General features: G+C 44.4%; 1 protein-coding gene across 3 annotated transcripts in view; it reads right to left on the bottom strand.

Moving 5' to 3' along the window:
• Positions 1-432: 432 nt before the first annotated feature.
• Positions 433-21186, bottom strand: part of FGFRL1 (fibroblast growth factor receptor like 1) — a 177152-nt gene continuing 156398 nt past the window's right edge. The window contains exons 4-7 of one of the 3 annotated variants that reach the window (XM_026847325.1): positions 13753-13833; positions 8118-8402; positions 3906-4259; positions 433-975 (exon numbers count right to left, since the gene is read on the bottom strand). In XM_026847325.1, the coding sequence (XP_026703126.1) occupies positions 566-975; positions 3906-4259; positions 8118-8402; positions 13753-13833 (1130 nt within the window). In that variant the 3' untranslated portion in view covers positions 433-565. The remainder of the gene's footprint in view (positions 976-3905; positions 4260-8117; positions 8403-13752; positions 13834-21186) is intronic. The other 2 variants (XM_026847326.1, XM_026847327.1) reach the window with 2 other exon arrangements.

Below are 21186 nucleotides of genomic sequence, written 5' to 3'. Positions count from 1 at the left end.
GCTCGAGTCACTCAGAGCGGGACAGGTCTGGGGGCTTCCCACCAAAACAAGTGATGTGCAGCAGGCACAGGAACAGCAGTGCTTATCCAGAAAAGCACCACAGCCACCTGTTGCTCTTGCTCGGTTTTAGCAACACAAGGAAGGAGGTGGTGGTTCACATCCCTGTGGTCTGTCTCACTTCTTGCCACCTTGATTAAAAACTCCGGGAAGGCTCTGCTGTTGGAGATGGCTGCCTCTCTGCTGAGATTTGGAGTTCCTTCATTATTCCTTGGCTACATCCTGATTGCAATAATTAAAAAAAAAAAATCTCTTTTCTCTCTCTGTCTTTCTCTATTATATATATATTTATATAGATAGATATAGATATATACACATATATATATACACACATACACACACGCATATACAATTATATATATATATGTATATATATATTTAAAATTATATATATATAATCTTTTCTGTCTGCTTTGCCTGTTGCTGGCAGTGTGAGCTGACTTGGAGCAGTCTCTTCTGAGGTACCACGAGGAAAAGCCCAAACGAGCTACTGTACACGGCTGCCCTCTTAGCACTGGTACTGAATGTGCTGGTGCTGATGGACTTTGCCTTCCACGTGTGAGTGGGTGTGGGTGTGGATGTCTGTGTAAATCTTTGGGTACATTTTGGATGCCATGGCCGGGGCGAGTGCAGGCCCTTGGGACAGTAAATGCTGCTGCTGAGCGACATACTCCTCATAGTTTATGGAGGAGATGCAGTCTTTGTCGGGGACTTGGGAGACGCAGATCCTGTCCCGGGGCTGCGGCCGGTGCACGGGGGCAGCAGCTGGAGGGGAGCAGGGTTTCTTTTTGGTCTGGCAAAGCCACAAGAGGATCGTCCCAAAGATGAACACAGCTCCGGCAGGGATGCCGATGATCACGGGCCAGGGCAGGCTGCTGGCCGAGGAAGGGGGCACAGGTGCACTCGGAGGCTTGGGATCTGGACATTACGGCAGGAGAGAGACAGAAAGAGTTAATTAAATGCAGGCAAAGTGGATTCAAAACAGATGTCACACTTGGGCTGGCTTTTGTACAGGCTGTCTGGCAACCCTGCCAGACCAAGTAACAAGGGAGAAATCAAGCCAGCACATGATGTTTGGTAACTGCTTTGCTTTTCAGTGCTCCTGGAAGGAGAAGCAACTCATTTTCTCCAGTTTAGGGGTCGGGAGGGGAGTCTTTGGGGGATTTTTTAACTTTCTTATCCAAGCTTTAATGGATGCAGTAGGGCCAACCCGAGAGTTTCCTAACACCCTCACTCTGCGATGCAGTGGGCTTCATTGCCCAGATTGGAGGACACAATACGGGACGTGTCAGTAATACCTCCGTGTCAGCAGCCCAGGAGGCACCATCAAGTTATGGAGAGCCATGGCACGGTGCCTGCTCCCCTCTGCCAGGTGTAGCCATGTCTGTGTGGGCTTTAGACACTCTTTAGTATTCCTGTCTAGCAATACTGGAGCTACTCAGTAGTGCTCTGCCATGACAGGCAGCATGAATGGGGTGGTTTTTTGGAGGGGTTGTCTTGAGTTGCTTCTGTGTCTGGGAGAAAGTCTGAAGGATGGGAAAAACAGAGGTGAGCTGGTGTCCTCTCCTTGGTGCCCAAGCCATGGAGAACTGAAAGTTCACATTAACGTGAGTATTCAGCTCCCTAGGCCAATTGGGTTCTATCTCCACCAGTATCTTTGGAGATCCTGCTGGCTTTCCAGGGGCAGCAAATTCAGCTACTGGAGGAGATAAGATGCTTCAGACAGCATCTTTCACACCTACCTCCCCTTCCCCTCTCTGCTGTGGCTGCCTGTACATCCCTGACTCACCACTCTGATTTCTCAGACTGATTTCTTGATTTACAGACCCAAAAGGAGCCCTGGGGTAGGATCCTAGCTATCAAAATCCCCATCTAGATAGCTACCAGCTGGGATTTCCAAAGCCCTGAAAAGTACCTAGGCACAGAATTCAGCTTGCAGGGAGACACTCAACAAACTTTGAAAACCACAGGCTATCCAAATTGCCCAGTGTGTTATACTCAAACATATATCACTTAACTTTCAAGCCAAACTTCTTTAAGATACTAATGTCTTTTTCTCTCCCTGACAAATAAACCTAGAGCTAGTTTGAAATATTAAATATATACCATGTGGTCTCTTTGAAGTCAGAAGGTCCTATACTGTTGACCTCAATAGACAAAAATTTGATTCACCGACACTGGAAATTACAGAATAATTTAGGCTGGAAGGGGAGTCTGGAGGTCATCTGGTCCAGCCTCCTGCTCAAAGCAAGATAAGATCAGAGAACTGACCCATCAGCTCACCACGAAAACAACAGTATGTTGGTTGGCAGAAGTCCTCTGCTGGGCTGAAACAAAAGTGTTTTGATATTCATCCATGCTGTTCTTCACATCTGTCTATGTCAAATCTGGTAGATTTAGAAGCAAAACGGTGTTTTTCTAACACAAGGCCTTGCAACCACATCTTTGCCTCTGAGGGCAAGCTGGGTTCTCCTTCTCTGTCACTGCTAATAACTACAGGCCTGCAGGCTCTGGTTCTGGTATGAGGCCTCATTATAGTCCCATTTAAATCAATGGAAAGTCTCCCACTGATTTCAGTGGGAGCTGGATCAGACTCTCATAGTTCAAAAGCTCCCAGAGGCTTTGAGTTATATACCACCCACGCTGCCTCTTCCTTGGGACTGACAGGCTTTCTAGTTGGAATTTAGCCCTGAATCTAAGTGATGCAGAAGAAGACACCATTCCCTTGCTTGTCAACCCGCTGCCAGTATCTAAATTCAAGCTAGTGGCTTGATGGCTGCTGAGACACAGAGCTTTGGGCTCAGTGAGCAGAAGGAGCCATGCTGCCTTAGTTACAGCACTCATGAGCATTTACCCCACTACCTACATGGAAAACTAGTCCTAACAGCCTGGGAGAGTTAACGATATCTCTCCCTCACTGGTGTCTGGACTAGAGACACTTCATTAGACCTGACAGCTAAAATGATCTGATGTTGGCTCCAGCTCCTGTACACTCCTAGCTGTGTTGGCCTCGTGGTGTTAAAGGGGAGAAAAAGCAGTAAGATTGATTTCTGTTATAAAACTGGTGGATCTGAAGGTAGATTTACACACCAAGATGAGGCAGAAAGAAATGCCCTTTTCAATAAAAAGCATTTCTCAGGGCAGAACTGCACAGTCAGGATGCAAAGGACTAAATGACAAAGCAGGACAGTGTGCCTCAAACACACTCGATACAGCCTCGGTTGGACGTGCTCACCAGCCCTGAGGCCTGGGGAGAGAAGGAAGCAGCTGTGAGTTTGGTACAAGGGTCCCTAGGGGATCACTGGGTAAGAATTTAACTAATAAATCATTCTCTCTTTCACACTCATTCTTTTCCTTTCCTTGTGGCCAGGACAGTTCTTATTCTTCTCTCATTTTATGGGCCTGTATCATTGTTTCCTTATACCAGTAAAAGCAATACAAATAAGAGCAAGAGAAAGAAGAAATGTAAGGGAATGGGGTTGCAAACTGTGTTGCTGTTCAGTTCCCCTCTCACGTTCTGCACCCTATCACTGAAGTGATGTAGTGTCTGCAACTGCAATATCCTTTCCCATATCCTCTTCTCTACAGGAGCAGGTGATTCATTTTATTTCACCTTGCTGGAATCATTATTCTCCATGAAGGGAGGAAAGGAAACATCATCAAGAGGATTTCAGCAGGGGCTGATTTAAATCAGGGTTGATTTAGTCCCTCATTCATTCTTATCAGAACTGGGGTAGTCTAAATCAGCACAGAGGGCCATGGAGCCCAATGGGCATCAATAGCTGTATTAATAAATACCATGATGCAGACTGTTGGTTCAGATAGGGGCAAAAAAAGGCATAACTTACCTGGCAGGACTGTGAGAAAAGCGCTGCGAAAGCTGTATCCCATGGTGTTTGCCCCTAGGCAAATGTACATCCCTGCATCCTCTTCCTTGGCTCGAGTAATCATCAGTTTGTTCAGGTAGGAACCATCAGGACGAGACCAGACCTCCCCCGTGGGCAGCACAACAAACTTCTGTCCCCCAACATCGATGGTTGAGTTGTACTTGCTCTCTGTGCCGTACTCCACCCTTTTCAGCCACTGGATGACGGGTTTGACGTCGCTGCGGACTTTGCATTGGAAGGATGTGGTCCCACCGTAGTCTACTGTCGTGTTGACGGGATGCGTCCCTGTCAGGATGGGCTTGGACCTCGTCCTCTCTGCACAAAAACACAGGGAGCTCCATGGAAAAAGGTGTTTGCCAATCTCATTAACTTGTGATTGCAGAAACACAGGAAAAAGGCGTAGGAGGGATGCAGAATAATGGTCTAATCCAAATCCCTGCCCCAAGGCAGGCTGAGATTTCTGCAAAACTCTCCTGATATAAATTTGCCCAGCCTCTGACAAAGTCTCCAATGGTAGATGCTCTCCAGACTCTCTAGACAACTCCTCCATTGTCTCACCCTTAGCAAGTCTTTTCTCGTGCTAAACCTGAATCTTCCTGTTTCTAACAAGGAAGTTACTTACTCTATCTCCATCAGACCTGGAGAAAAGATTTTTCTCCCTCTTAGGTCTTATATTTTGGAAGATTTTCTTCAGCCTTCTCTTCCATACATGGAACAACCCTCCTAACTGCTAAGCAAAAAGGGTCCTAAGAATCTTGTATAGAATTTTTTTTTTTGTCTTTGCCGTCTTTCTGATCTCTCTTGATCTCTCTGGTAACTTGTGAAGCATTTATATTTGGGTACCCAGTTTTTGGTGGTATTACTTGACACCACACAGGTCAGACTTGGCCTTTCTGCTCCTTGGCAAGTATTATAAATCCAGTCTGGACTGCTGAATTTCCCCATTCCCTTGCTGTATGCTGCAGGCATGAGATGACAAAAGGGGTCAGTATACATTGTTCTCCCACTTATCCCCAAGTCTCGGGGACCATATCCCAGAATAATGGGATCTTAATGATGTATCTTGACCTACAGGGTCAGAGGCTGCAGTGATCTTTCTTGAGTCTTGACTAGAGGAAGATAAGTGGCCTGATACCAGCCAAAAAGGCCAAAACCCATTTCAGGATTAAAATTGGACAATAGTACAGGTCTGAACACGAATGTGGATTATTTCCCTGTAAATGTTCACTTGATATTTACCCTGATGATGTCTTTCCAATGTTTATAAATATCTGAAGGGAGCATGTAAAGAAGATGAAGCCAGACTTTCTTCAGTGGTGCCCACTGGCAGGATCAGAGGCAATGGGCACAAACTGAAACAGGAGGAGCCTTCTAAACATCAGGAAACACATTTTTACTCTGAGAGTGTCTGCTTGAGCCTGTGGAGTTGGACCAGATGACCTCCTGAGGTCCCTTTCAACCTCAGCCATTCTGTGATCCTGTGATGCTGTGTGTCTTACCACCATGTCTGGTAGGGTGCAATTTACAGGTGAATATGACAGAACTTTACGCATTCTCAGGCACAACCTCAGTTTTTCATCATTTACAAGTACATATCTGTTGAGAACCACTGTGGCTAGTACTAGTGAGGGGTGGGGATAAGACATGTTCCTTCTGCTTTTGGTCTTCCTAAATGTTCCCTAAGGACAGACAAAATTGGATGGGAAAAGGCCTCTTCTTTCACAGACTAATGGCAGGCTATGGATATTGGCTCATCTTTTGTCTGGAAGTCCTTCAGGAGATATCTGTCATCTTTGTTGGTGGGCCTGTTTACTGCCCATGGGGATCAAATTCTACTGAAAGCCATCCCATGCCATGTCATCCACTGCTGGGGGAGCTGAGACCACAGGCACTACCAAGGAAGTAGTGGAGAGGAAGATCTTCACTTCATCCCCACCTCCCTGCTTTTTCTTCAGTCTAATTGTCCCCATGCTCACTATGGAACAAATTTTTGTGGAGAAAAGTTCAGAAGGCTTTTGGTTTTCTAGTCAATAACAAAATCCTTCCTTTCTCACAATTATTTTTGCCTCAAGTCTCAGCTGATAAAGGAAACAAGATGGTAGGAAAGGAAATCAAACACAAGAAGTTCACAAGACCATCCTTTCCAGCATGATCATAAGCCTTAGGTTATGTCAACACCACATAAAGTCAAAGGAAAAATATATCCCTCATTCTGAGGAATGTTTGGACTTTTTGAGTGCTAGCATCAGAGGAATCAGTCACAGTTTCCAGAGAAGAAGGTACTGCAAACCTCTATCCTAGGCACAGAGAGAAATTATGGTATCACAGTGGGTGGTAACTGCTGGCAATCATCAACTGCTTTTGACAGCAAACACTGCTGGATTGAGCATGTAACAAAACAGCTCCCACCAGCACTGGCTTTGGGGTGAGAGGAAGGAACAATGGACCCTCTTTCAAAAACTCGGGATACTTTCAATAATGAGGGCTCTAAAGATGTGCTTGGGAAACAAAAATACCACAGTGGTCTCTATAGGCTTTGCCTTGGGACTACAAGCAGAAATCACAGCTGGGGAGACTGAGACACAGATAAGCAGGACTTAGGAGTGGAGGCGCAGGGGGGGGAGAAGGAAATTGAATAAAACCTGTAATGCTCCACAGAATGATGTTAAAAATAGAAAGATGTCTGAAAACTGCTTAATGCCCTTATCTCCTTGACTCTGGTTCCAGCTTTGGTTACTGTTTTCACTCCTAGCCAGCAAAAGCTAATGAAAACAAAAGTTACATACATCTTTAAGTTGATAAAAACCAAGATAAACAGGGACACAGAAAGGGGTTTGTTCCTGGTGCTGTCTGGTTTTGATGAAGTGAAAATGCCACAGCTGCCATTAGGATGGGGCTTGATTCATTTCCCTGTCTCTGCTCCTGGTTTTAGTGTAAACACATGTTTTTACTGTCTCCACACAGCTGCATCTTTATCAATCCCAGATGTCCGGCAGGTTTGTGCCTTCGGAGCCCAACAGAACTCCCCACATGTGCTTTTAATTCCTGTGATTCTAGAAAAAGGACTTATCAGAGAACAGATTTTTACCTTTAAGAACAATCTTTCAAACTGGGATAAACTTTCTCATGCTAAAACGTATGCACAGACAGACAAACAACATGCTTTCCATGTGGCTGGAAATAGCCCTCTGCGCCCCTGCTCCTCATAAATGAAGGCTAGTCAATCTGCCTTCCACCCAGCTCATCTTCACTTCCTTAAGTTGGCTGCTCTATAATCATTTCCATGACAACTTATGATGATGCCAATAGACAACGCACAATGATTTAAGAATAAGGTATCTTCTCTGGTAGACTTAGGTAGGATTTGAGTATAATTATCTTCAGTAATAATAGGGGAAACACAAGATTAGAGACCAAGAATCAGAATAGCTAGATAGTAAGAAGAGCAATTTACTCTATCCCACCACAATGAAGGGTAATCCCTCACAGCTCATCTTCTAAGGGTTGAATCTTGAAAGCTATGTTAGACATCTAAAGATACAGACAGGACCCTAGTGGGATTTTAATTATTTTTTTTTTTAGTATCTCATTTGTACAGATCTGAACCTTCAGATGGGTTCTAAATCTGGTCCTAAAGCCTTGTCTGGTTAAATCACTCTAGTCATAAGATTTCTGCTGAGTCTTCTCTAATGAAGTGGGCTTCCTATTACAGCTATCTAGACTAAATTTTCAATTCATTGCTTTGACCTTATTACCACTCTAATAGAGTAATCTGGGCTACCCTAAGTATTCCCACCCCTCTTCTATGATACATGAAAGGGCTTTCTCAGTGAGTTCTCAGTCTGTCCTTGAAATAAGTCTCTTGGTAGTGTAAGACTGAACTGGGTAATGCTGAACTTTTACCATGCAGGTGCCCTTAGAGATGACTGTTTCCCAAGTATCCCTCCTCACACCAGCTACTAAATTGTATTGTTATTACCCTGTCTTGCCCAGGTGTTAGCTTTATTTTAGAGTTTCAGTAATGTTTTCTCTGTCTCTGATGATGTTTTTAAATACCTCCACATTTCTGTGTCCAGCTATCAGCACTGCACACTTGCCATTATGGTCCCCTTACTCAGCCAGCCAAATCTCAAATCTCCCTCTTTGCCTTTCCACCCCAGAGGCTGCACTTACGGATTACTTCAACTTTGTACGTTGCATTGATTTCTCCAACTTTGTTAAATACTCGGCAGGTGTATTTCCCACTGTCTTCTGGCTTCAGGTTCTTCAGGTTCAGCGTCCACTTCTTCTTCTTGTTCTCCCCAATCTCTTGGGGCGTGAGGGGCTTATTGTCCTTCAGCCACGTGATGTCAGGACGTGGGTTCCCGCTGGCCACACACTTCAGGCGGATGGAGCTGCCAACAGGACGGGCAATCACTCTGCGTCTCATCTTGGCAGGCTGCGTGAACCTGGGCCGGGCTGGAAAAGGCATGAAAAATTGGCTGTGTTGAGCAAAGGGCATGCAAAGAAGGATACTGCTGTCAAGTGTCATGGTCAGATTTGATGCAGAGGCACCCAGCAGTCCCATACATACCATGTAACATTCTCTCTCATATAAGCTCGAACTGATTTCCTCAGAAAGGAGACAACCTACACCCTGATGCATTTGAATCTCTACTGCTCTGCTGTGGCCACTGTATTAGCCTTCTGCATAGCAAAGCCCTGGAATTTTTCAGTGTCCGTAAGGCAACTGCGTCAGACCATCTCACAAAATAATAATAAAATCATGCTATTGCAGCTGAAGGCAAAATGTGGCCCCATAATCGCATTATAATTGTTACCATATTCCATGCCACAGATGCAAGCCCTTAGCCAAGACCAAAGGAAAAACTTCAGATTCCTGTCAGGCTATTTTCTGAATCTTTTGCTGGTCACTTGAAGCTTCATTTTCTGAAGATGTTTTGCCCCTTAGTTCTCATTGGCTTTAACGGGACTTAAAAAGAGTCAACATCTTTTCAATATGTAGGAAAGCCTTAGAAGTGTCAGACTTTCGTACATTGATCTGACTTAAATGTATGCAATTCATTTAACATTAATTTATGAAGCATTCATACTGAAATTCCCAAAGAAACAAACAAACAAATGGAAAGCCTCAATAAAAAACCCTTGAGTTTGTTATTAGAAGATACCCCATCCCAGTCCATCAAAAAAATGGAGAAGCTGAAGCAATAGCTGCTGGTGGGCAGAACCACGGGTTAAGACAGTCACCTTGTATTAGCAAGGAAATCACCAATATTTATAACAGCAATGACAAGAACACTAGAGAAACACAAGGTCCTAACCTGACAAAATCTGAAATTTATACCTCCGACTGCACCTACCTTTAATTCAGATTATGCCAAAATTCCAGATGGAAAAAAGGTGGCACCTTTACACCCTAGTAGCTTTACTGACATTGCAGAGAGTTTTCCTGTACAGTCATGAGTTAGTCTAACGAATCAATAGGAAGAAAAAGAACTTTGCAAAAACTCTTACAACAGTTGAAACAATAGAACATGATCTGTTGCAAGGCAACAGCTTGTCTACTAGTATCCTGTAATGAAGAATTCAAAAGAAATTACAAATTCCTTACAGTTACTTCAATTATGCAACGTCTGTCCAGAGGCACTTCTAACTGTAGTCTCCTGCTGAGCTCAACACCACTTCTGACTCCCACTTGGCACTCTCCCCCTACATCCAAAATACTCCTGCCAATTTCACCTGCCTTTTTTTATTTTGGCAAAGCCAGTTTCTCCTTCGAGTCCATTCAGCATTTCCACAACAGGTTTCTCCTTCTGTTTTTGAACCCTATTTCTTGCTTACCATGATCTTACTCTTCAGCCCCAAAGGGCAGTCACCATACATTTTTGCACTCCCTTGGTGAACCCTTCCTTGATCCTTATTTTGGGAAATAATAGATAATGAGTGCCCTGCTCTGTGGCACACTGGGTTGAATTATGCCCATCAGCTACTGGCCTTCACCAATGGAAACTGTAAAGCCACAACCTCAGTAGCATATAATACACCAAAGCAAGCTGAAAATGTTGTACTTCAGGTATCAGGGAAGTTAACTACAGGATAGCATGGTGGGACTCTCTAGTTACTAGAGAGCCAGCTCTGCTGCTCAGGGCTTAGGATCAGAAGCTCTGGGATGTGCATTATAGCAGAATTTTGGTGGATGGAGGAGGCTGGTCTGCAGTTTCCTCTCTCCAGGCCCTGGGGAACACCAGCCATTGCTCTATGATGTCTGCGAACGTATCCCTCTGTCCTCCCCTCTCTGCAGCCTTGCCCAACATCCCTCTCTCTTGGAAGAAGACACCCTTTGGCATACGCCTCTCTTCAGAATCCTTTGCTGCAGAGGAAACCATCTGCCCTTGCAGCCTTCTCTTGCCCCCCTTGGCTGTCATTTTGGGTCCCAGCCATTTCATGTTATTTCAAACTCTTGCTCAGAAATGCTTTACTCTCCATACAGAGGTTTTCATGTGTAATCTAATGAACTGGAGCAACTCTGGCACTGAAAGTCTTTGCCGTGACAGCTGAGCAGTAAGTGTGACATACTAACCCACTCCACAGGTCATGGTGTGTAAATTGCTGGATATTCCCTTCGGGGTCTGTGGCAAGAGGAGGCCCCCTCCCAGCAAAAACAATCACCCTCCTAGACAGACAATTAACCCTGTCAGAGCTGCACGTTGGGAGCAATGACATGCTGAAGTTTAAATCTGAGCCGATTGAAACGTGCTGATAAGGGCTGTCATTGTAGAAATTGAGTAACTGGGTCTAAACAGTTATCCTCTAATATGGCAGGGATTTACTCTGAGATGAGGAACTGCAGGTCTGGGTAGGGGTAGATCCTTGCCAGATGGGATTCCTGGGCTGGGACTAACACATCAAAGAGCAGGTTGGAGACAGGGCAGTCACACTGCCCATACAGAGTGAAGAGTCCAGTGAGTGACTAAGCTCTCACCTTCCCTTACCTCTTCCCTGCTTCCACAGTAATAGTTCAGAACTCTCTTTCCTCCCAAAAAAGCAGGCCTATAACATTTCTGGTTTTCCTCCCACTGCGACTTCCATGAATCTGTCTGGAGTTTTGCATTCACTCCTCGTACATTGTTGCCGAGATGCATACCAAACTACAGGTAAAACTAAACTTCTTTGGCTCTTTCCGTCTTTCTTTTTTTCTTCTGTTTAAAGAAGGTTAAGTGATTATGTGGTCTCAAAAGCTACTCCAGGCTGTGTGCAATCTGCTGAAACCAGATCCCATTTACACAGTCCTGAATGTTTCCTTGACAAAAGACTGAGTTGGACAAGTTTAGAAAAGCCAGTTAACAAAAAAGGAGAAAGAGAGACACACACACACACATAAGAGAGAGAGAAAAAGAGACCCAGCAAACAGGAGAAGAAAAACAGCAAAAATGGAGAAAGAAGGAGAAGCAGCAGTGTGAGAGGCAGAAAAAGTCTCTTTTGAGTTGATGCTAGTAAATGTCTGTCCCCAAATCTGTACCATTTACAAAAGTTTTGCTTGTTGGAGTGCCAGTGAAGGCCATTACAAAGTGACTCTTTGTTATTTATACTTCACATGCTTATTCTCCTCCACATCACTTGGCGTTTGCTTCATAAACATGAACCACACATTTGTACAGTATAAATTATGCCACACACAAGAGCAAGAGAAAACACAAGTGGATGGGGACAAAGAGACAGTGTTGTGTATGGGTTCCTTGCTGAAATGCTGTTTACCATGATTTATTCAGGCTAATGAAAATTAAATGAAACAGAAGGCTGTTGGCACAAAGACATGGGAAAGAGTTTAGCAGTTTCCTCTCCCTGTGGGACACCTCGAGGTGCATGGATTTGTCCCAGAAGCTCCTATGAGACTTTGGTTATACAAACTGAGATGGTTAGCTAAAACACATAGTCTGCTGTGATCTGCCACAATTGCCTCCACATAATGACCGTCAGTACCACTTCAAGCTTTCATGATAGTTATACAAAAAAGTGTCATGATATGACTAAGTACTGAAATACTTTCAAGTCTTTTGGATGAGAGCTCAGTCAGTTGTGTGAAGATGTGGGTGAGGGTATTTATCTTTCCCCACATCAGCTCTCTCCTCTTGATGGGGGTAGGACTTCTCCCCAGCAATACCTCTCCATGACGGTAGCCAGACAGCAGAAGTGGAGCTTTTTCTTAACCAGCCTTCTCCTCTCCCACTTCTCTAAGGCCCAGGACTCTGCAAACACAAATTTCTCCCTCACCCATTATCCTCCAGAGACCTGCAGACACACGCTGACCCTTCCTGTACATCAGCTCACACCAGTAATTTGCTGGTGAACACTGCTGGATGGAAAGGGCTTGGGTATGTGCTTGGCCTGCCCCAGCCATTTCCCTGCTTGGGGAGAGGAAACAGGAAGGAAGGAAAGGGTAAAAAGCAGAAGTGTAGGAACACTGCAGCACAAAGAAGGACTGAGCCAGGGCAACACGGAGTAAAACACAATCTGATACGAGATTGTCAATGCCCAATAATTTTGGTAGCGCTTACATATTATTTCATAACATTATTGTATTGATCCACCATCCACCAGCTCTACCAGAAACACATCTGCCATGGAATTCAATGTCTGTTCCTATCTCCAACAGGATAATGAAGACTGGAACTTTTCTTGCTAGCTACTGAATCCCTCCTGAAGGACTCCTGATCTGTAGTTTACCTAAGCCACCCTTTCTCTAGTTCCAAAATGTCATCCTTTTCCAGAACGAGTGGACATTACCTTTCTCTCTGAGAGCAAGCTCAGTCTCAGATGAATCTGTAATTCAAAGCTATTATGGCACTGCCTCCTCCAGGTGTGGACTGGACTACACCACAGAACACCACATCCCTTGTTTACTAGCTCCTGAAGAAAACTGGCTTCAGCTCAAGTGGTGGAGACTCCTATGGAGAAATCTTGACAGGTTCCACCCCGACCATTGCTACAGGGTTACTCCCTGGCCATGAATGTGGTACAAAGCCACCTCTGTATTATAAAATTAGAAGGAGGGATGTACTGCAAGAGCAAAATGGAACTGTTGTGTTTCATCCATTGAGGTCATAAACTCACATCACACTCCTGTCAGTAATGGCCAAAAGCTGTTTGGCATCAGCCTGACAACTTATTGTTCTTCAAGGAGTGCTTGGACCAGTCTTTGGACCTGCAAGTCTTGCAGTGATTCAGAACCTGTTCCAAGTGAGATTTTAGCAGTTCCCCAAAGGTCTGCAACAGCATCAAAATCCTATGCTTGAACAGTCCAGGGCTTAGAGAAGTTCATGCAGGTGTCTAAAAGAGAGGGTAATTTTAAAAAAATACTCAGCTTTGGCCTAATGTTAATTCTCCTGAAGTGAAGTCAGACCTCCCATTTGCCCTCAGTGGGAGCAGTGTTATGTTGGCACTGAAAGCTTTGGAAATATTGCTATAAAAGTCAATATGCCTTTTATAGAGAGTCTATGAAAGCTATAATAGCTACACATGCAAAAGAAAGTTACTGCCCAGAAAAACAAATGCAAGGGAGAACCATGCTGGGGTATATGGCAGGGGGCCCTAGAGCAGACCACTGCCTGCATTTTGCAGAAGGACCCTTGGATGGGATCCATTCACACCGACATGTTCAGCTGACGCTCTGTTTATTATTTGACCATCTGTAAGGAAAACTCACTTCAGTCACTCTGCCTTTCCCTTCCTTCAGCAACTGAGAAATGTGCCGCGTGAACAGCACTGAACCAAGACCCGAGGAAAACAAAAAACATACGCTGCTCCTTACCCCACTGCTTCCCAGAATGATCTTCATATTCTCCATTGGAGCCTTCAGGTACCTGGCTATCTTTTCCTGAGCTGGCATCATCTGCAAGGGAAATGAAAGGGAAGATGTTAAGAAGGTCTCCTGCAGCACAGCACTACGATAACAAGTTTGCATTTCCTCCTGGAGGCACCATGCAGCTGAAACACACTCAGCATACATTTGGCATCCATATCCTGGCGCTTAAAGCCTGGCCAGTTTAATGAACAATTTAGTCTGCTGCTTTATGAGCTTTTCGGCAGGCTACCAAAGCAATGGGAGATTAATCAACGTTTCCATTAATAGCTGACAAAAGCCTCTTTGTTTATGTTTACAGGTTGCTGTGCCCTAGGAGGAGCTAAGCTGTTGTACTTTCTATGCAAATAATATAAATCAAAATTACAGGTAATTAAACCTAGGAGGTGGGGGAAGACTTATGTGATCAGTCACACAGAGTACAAGCAGTGGAATTAGGAACACTAAATCACTTTTCAGCTTCCATTAAAAAATCAAGAAAGCAGCCAGGTCTGGGGCCAAATGAGCCTTCAAGAGATGCTGAATGCAAAGCTATGACTGGAGAAAGCAATACTGAATTGAAAAGCTGTTTGTGGTTTGTTGTTTTTTTTTTTTTTAAATAAGATCACTCATCCACCTGTAACCAACCACATACCACTTTGTCCCTTGTCACTCTAGTTGTCTATACCACTACCACAGAACAGCATCAAGGTCTCAACTCTGTGCCCTGTACTGCTAGGAGAAATAGAAATCACCACATGGTGAAACCCCCACCTCGAATTGCCCCTGTGTAATGGCCACCTACAAGGTCTCTGTGAGGGCCAAGGGAGAAGGAGAGTGATCTGAGCCACCGTTTGCAACCCAGGTGATGCTGGTGGCCTCATACCTCTGCAGTGCCCAGATAGGAAGTTTTTTCCTCCTCCAGTAACAGCTGGACTTCTAGTGCACAAACACTCAATTCAGAGCAACCTCTTACAGCAATGCATCACACCAGGAGGGGGGGTCCACGAGAGGCCTTTAGGCAACTACAGGTGACCGTGCAGCGAAGTGTGGCTCTTCCAAGGCTATTTCTATGATCTACAAGTGGCACAGCCCCATACGGCAGCTGGATTTGAGGTGAAAGTCTTGATTGAGAGCTACTCAGATCCTAGCTAAAGTGCACTGAAGTGTGTGAAGTTTGATTTTCAGAGAGAGGTCAGGTGAAGGCTGGGAAAAAGTTCACCTCAATAAGGAACTGCACTGAAAAGGTGTAAAAAAAAATAAATGCAAGAGAAGTGGAAACATCTGACCTAAGGAATTAATCCCTCCAAATGCCCAACTCCTAAAACTCATGAGAAAAAGGCCTCATGAGCAAAAGAGAGGAAATTTCTTTCTGTAATCACTGCAGCAGAGAAAACTTATAGATGAGCATGCCCCCCTGAAAATATACAAATAGTAGAATTGCTCTTTACAGTTGTTTTAGAAGTTGAGTTGTGCTTAAACAGCATCTAGGGCATAAACTTGTGTGTAGTCTTCGTGAGAGAAGAATGTGTGTTTAACCTCATCCTCACCCCAGTTTCTGCTGTTTTGGAAAATCATTTCTTCAGCATGGGGCACTTTATGCCAACACATGCTCTGCTCTGGTTTGCTGCTGTCCCTTAAGCAGAGAGGCTGCAACGCCATATGGGTTTGTCCCCCCTCACCCCTGACAGATTTTTCTCTTCTCCTTGTGGTTACTTCGGCACAGTTTCCCCTGGAGGCATGTACAGCTGTCACTTAGAGGGGAAAAGAAAACTTTCAGGGCAGCAGTGTGCCATGCTCTTACTCCAGCAGCTCAGTCCAGCTGACTGCCCCTTCCCACGTCCCTCTCACCCGGCTTTCCCGGGGCACCCAGCCCAAACCACCGGGCAGCAGCGTGAAATGCAGTCACACTCAGGAAACATCAACTCTCACGCAGTGCAGCGAGTGCAAACGCACCATCCAGGCTCCGCCGAGGCTGGCCCACAGCCTGTGTTACAGAGGAGGAGAGGAACCCATGTGCTGCCTTTTGCAAATATATTTTTATAACCTTGGCAAACCGAATGCAGGGAATACAAATATACCCATTATATACGATGGCTTGCATATGACAGATTGTCTCCTTTCAGTCAAAATACTGGATCGATTATCTTCTGGCACTTGTACAATTTTTCACATAAATATCGGTAGTGCTACGAATGAAATCTTGGATACTCTCTGACAGAGAACTTAGTAAACCTCTTAGCACAATTAGAAAAATGTATTGGGTAATGGAGAAGAAAGAAAAACTGTGGTCAGAAATGTCGGATTCCTGCCCATTGTTAACTGCTGAATATCTTAAAAGTGGTTAAGACGTTTAAGTGGTGATGTTCTGTCAATTATATCTTAATCCTACTCAGCTTGATGTACAAAGAGCAGTATATCCTCCCTTGCCTCCTGCCTCATGTTACAGTATGTCAGCCCATGTGTGCTCCCCCTGCCTACACACAAGGACTGACTGGCGTTCTCAACACCTCTTGACATGCTGCCAAGCTTTTGATGTAAGTAAAATTGTTCTGAATCTGTCTGATCCTTTGAAGATGCTTCTTTGGTTGTTATCCTGCCAAATCGCAAACCTGCAGAGTAACCTACCAAACCCAGAAAAAATCATTTTGGGGGGAAGAGATCAGGATAATTCATGCCACTGTGCTGAGCCTATGAAATAGACAATTTGGCAGGGGAGCAAGATTGAAATAACTAAATGCATACATTTAGGCATGTTGGTTTAGCTCCACTGGAACTTGTTTCACGTTTGTTAGGAATGTGGTAACGTTAACAACAACACATAGCAGAAGTCTCGAGGCGGGGGAAATGTCATAAACACAGAAACTCATGTGGAACAAAACGACTCTTTCCCATCCCCAGAGCTGCACGCTGGGTGAGGGATGTTACAGCAGCGATATACAGTGAATTGGGCTCCTACCTTCAGCATGACTGTATCTGAACAAACTCACGTTTGAGAACTGTAGGAAAAAAGCTGATTCATAAGATCCTGAAACTGGATGAAACTCATTTTGGGAAGATTCCCTGAAGCCCAGGAATTGCCAGTCAAACAGTGAGTGAGGCAGCAGAATAGCCAATGATAAAACAAAAACGTGTTAACCTGGGATGTGAGTGACCCAGGGTCAAGTTCCTCTTCTGCTGCATTCAGAGAGGGATTTGAACCTTCCCTCTTGGACTTCGGGTGAGTGTCTTAAGCTCTGAACTGTGATCTCAGAGAGCCAAAAGAGAGCTTATTGTTACATAAAGTGGAACAGCACTGTGGGAGACAGATATCCCAGGAACACCCTTAGGATGGAAGACCCCCATCTAATTCAGATACCACCAAGATTGGACTTCCACTTGCTTCACCCAAAGTTGGTACTGCATCTGCATGGAAACAATCTACCCCTGCCCCCTGTTTTGAAGACCTTTCTTATTTTTTAAATTTTAATATAAAGACATTTCCTAGGGCAGGGAAACTATTTCACAGTTGTTCTAGTTCCTGTACTAGCAACACAAATACCCTTTTTGTACCACAAATACCCTTTGGTCAGCCTGCTCAATCCTAGGGAGCAAAATCCAAATTTCCTGAGAGTTAGAGGCATCTGGTTCAGCCCGAACCTGCAGTTTGAAGCCTGGTTAATAGTGCCCAATCTGAAGAAAAATGTTGCATTTCACCCCAAGCTTTACAAAGCAACTGGCAATATTTGTATTAGACAGAGTGGACCTGAAAAAAACGAGCCACATTCAGATATGTATGACCAAGCAATACAAAACAATGAGTTAGTAGCAGAAATCACATGAGTCTTAGCTATATTCAAAAATGACCTTATAAGCTGATTGCTTATTCATGCTTTTGTCACCTCCCACAGAGGCAGGCAGGTCAGGGTGATGACTACATACAAAAAAAAATCAGCCTGCAGCCAAAGGGCAGCAGGGACCAGCTATGCAGCATTGCCAGCTTTGCTGCCAGCAGATTACCGCAAGAGGCAGTGCTAAGAAGGATGAGCTGCTGAAGTTCCTACAAGCTCCCTTTTCTGTGACCTATATTGGAAGGTCATCCTGTACTGGACTTCTTGGACAGTATCACAGGCTTAGGAGAGCAGCCAGTTGGAAGACGAAGTGGAAAACCTGCCTTGAAAAAGAACCACTGACTAATTTTATGTCACGAGCATCTGAGACTAAGAAAACTTATACATGATTTAGGTGTCCTCGCTGTACAATTTGGTTCCATGGCATTACAAAGCATGCTGGCTGGTCGAGAAAGCTGAAGTGGAAAGCTCTGATATCATGTCAGGTGATAGACTTGAAGACATGGGACAAACTCATGTAGTCCCTTCCCCTCCAAATACTGCACCTGCCCATACAAAACAGGGCCAGGATGGATCCAGAGGCATCAGCCCGTTATTTGGGAATGTCATTCCAGCAGTGTGATGCCCAGCTGCTCTCCAGCCACTGCCTTTTTCTTGCTTCAGGATCTGATTCCAAGCTGGCTTCTAGGTCTGAAATGCCACAGGACTGAGATGCTGGTGCTGTGCTGGGAAAGTGTGTGATGGGGCTGAAAGAGGCAGTCATAGGATCGGCTTTGCAGACTTGACACATCTGAATGTATGAGGCCCTGATTATCAGTGCTGACGTCATGAGCCTAATTGCCCTGTCTCACCCCACAAAGCATGTTGTTCTATGCATATTGTTTGCCATGCATTTCTTTGGTCTACCCCCTGTCCCGAAGCAGGCTGGATTTCTGAAGAAAAGGGATTTCTGTATGTAACTCCATCAACTGACAAAGCACTTGGGGGACCCTATGGGATAAACAGTGCCACATAAGCTGGGTATAGTTACTGTTTATTACCATAGCAGAATTGTTCTATTCCCTCTTTAAAAAATGGAAACTTCTGCATAACGGTCCAGCTCTGAGAGAAGCCAATGAGAAATATTCACAGACTGTTACCGAGCCCGGATCAAGTTTTATTTACCCTCAGACTCTCCATGAAGGCTTCGTGTTTTAGCCGAACTGATATGACTGGTTTTCAGGCCAATACTACTTGCTGAGCATCCAACCACAAGTCAAAACAACAGCTGAATTTTTGAAGCAAAAATGTAGCTGTAATATTTCTCTATGATTCACGAAGTTGCTTTAATTTGTTATAAAGCAAGGCCCGTCCCTGCTCTGACTTGATGGGACCAGCTTTGGAGTCTTTGATGTCAGAGGCCTTGAAAGCCCCATTTCACAGATGAGCCAGCTTTGCATAAATAAACAAAGTGACCTCTGAACTGGAGCCTGAGACCTGAGCACACTTCAAAGCACTGGGGGAGGCGATGGGGGGGCAATGGGGAATGAAGCGATCAGCATGCATCATTAAGGCAGCCCCTGCTCAACGCTGCCGCTGAACAAGGGGTGTAAATAAAAGGAGGGTAGGCAAGCGGGGAGGGAGTGAAATGAGGGGGAAAGTGATGTAATCCAGTCAGGCTTGAACAATTATAATGAGGGCTTCTCTGACGGATGAATGAAAGAGATCGCTCTGAATTCCAGCTTTAAGAGCTGACTCTCGCCTTTACCCAGATGCATCATATTTACACATCATATTTGCTCCCCAATGTCCTTCGTTGCTGCAGGTGTCTAGTGAGTGACAAAACACAAACTGCTTGTGGGACGTGGGTCTTGGGCCTTCCTAGGAGTGAAATCAGAATTTGTCATGCTAAGCTTAACCAGTAAAACTGAGGGGTGGGAACACGCCGTAAACTTAGACTAGGAAGTGATTTGACTTATTTTTCAGTAGTCCTGGTGGTGCAGTAGATAGAAAATAAACACACATGAAAGTACAATCTGAAAAGTAGGTCTCTGCAGTTTATCTCAGATAAATTCAGGATTTCCTGTAATACTTGCTGGAATTTAAGGGGAAATACAAGGAAAAGATCATTCTGTACTTTGTTTTAGGGAGTCTTCTGCTATCCCGACTGATTCATCTGATGCCCAGATGAATGGTCCATGAGGTATGGATGTAGGCAGGCAGTAACAACTTTATCACCAGTTTTTCAGGGATTAAGACACTTGCTTTCCTCAGATCTCCTTATGTGGATTAACACTCCAGGTTTCACTAGCATTTCAGCTGGTATTAACCCCCAATGACCAAGGAAACACATCCCAACCTACGGGTTAGCACATGATTTCCATCTGAAAGCTATCACTGCCAGCTTCCAGGATTTTATTGCTTGTCTTGTGATATTTGGGGTGTTTCTGGAGGATCTTGATCCTGGCAAGTGACTACTTGAAAATTTTATAATTTTTTTCCTATTGAATAACAATTCTTAACATCTGTGATTGTAAAGAAGAACTCTACACAAATATACCTAAAAGCTTGGAGGAAAAGGAACAAAACACTCATTTTTGAGATCTTGTTATTTTTCAGCTTGTTCCGTGGTTTTGCAAGGTCTGAATTATGGCTTCAGGAGCCTTAGGACTGGTGATCCATAGATGAATCCTAAGGCTGATTTGAAATAATGAAAAAGATTAAGATGCAAAGTCCCCATCTTGACTTATTCTGAATTTTCCCCCACCATTGAGATCTTATTTAGCAAGCCTCCTCTCTGAACCCTCCTTTCTGCCAGAGGTCGACAGATCAAAACTCCAATGAACTCATTCCACCAACACAAACCTGGTGAAAATCTTGGATTTTTGAATGTTTTTCATAGTTCCTCCATCAACCCTTCATCTCACGCTCACCATTCCTTAACCTCCCTACTATATTAACACTGTCACCTACTGTATTAACAGTGCTGATGCTATGAAAAGACAGGAAATTTGAATTTATTTGGAAGGGCACAGTGAAAGCAAAGGGATCAGGAATATTTGGAGGGAAGAAAAAACATCTTATGGAGGAAACCCCTCTCCCTGGTCCCAGCCAAACAAAACCCCTCAAGATGAAAAAGAAGAAACCCACTCAGTGGAGCTCAAAGCCAAGGAACACTACTTTCCTCAAAAAAAACCCAACAAAATCAACACAAACTAAAAGGTTACTGGCAGAGAATTTGCCTCTGTAACAGGCACTGAAGACTTTACTGCCTACTGTCTTTGACTCCAGTTTGGCCAAAAATAACCAGAGGTATTGATACTGGAACTTCCTGAAAATAAAAATAGAAAACGTTTGTATTAGCGGGTTTTTGGTTATTTTCAGCTCTGTCCATTTTCATGAGAATTTCCATGCAATAATTTTCATGGATTTCACTTCATCCCCAGCACTGGGAATCCCTCTGTGGGCAAGATGCTTTGCAAAAGAAACTGTCACAGCCCACTTGCCTCCTGAAACACTGGAGAGACTCCACAGTCTATAGACCAAAGCCCTGGCTGGGGAGTCAATCAACAAGACTTCTGTCCCTAGTTAATCA

The sequence above is a fragment of the Athene cunicularia genome, assembly GCF_003259725.1.
Source record: "Athene cunicularia isolate RWA chromosome 4 unlocalized genomic scaffold, athCun1 chr4_part1, whole genome shotgun sequence".
In the NCBI taxonomy this organism is placed as follows: domain Eukaryota; kingdom Metazoa; phylum Chordata; class Aves; order Strigiformes; family Strigidae; genus Athene; species Athene cunicularia.
This window is presented reverse-complemented; position numbering and strand designations above follow the sequence as displayed.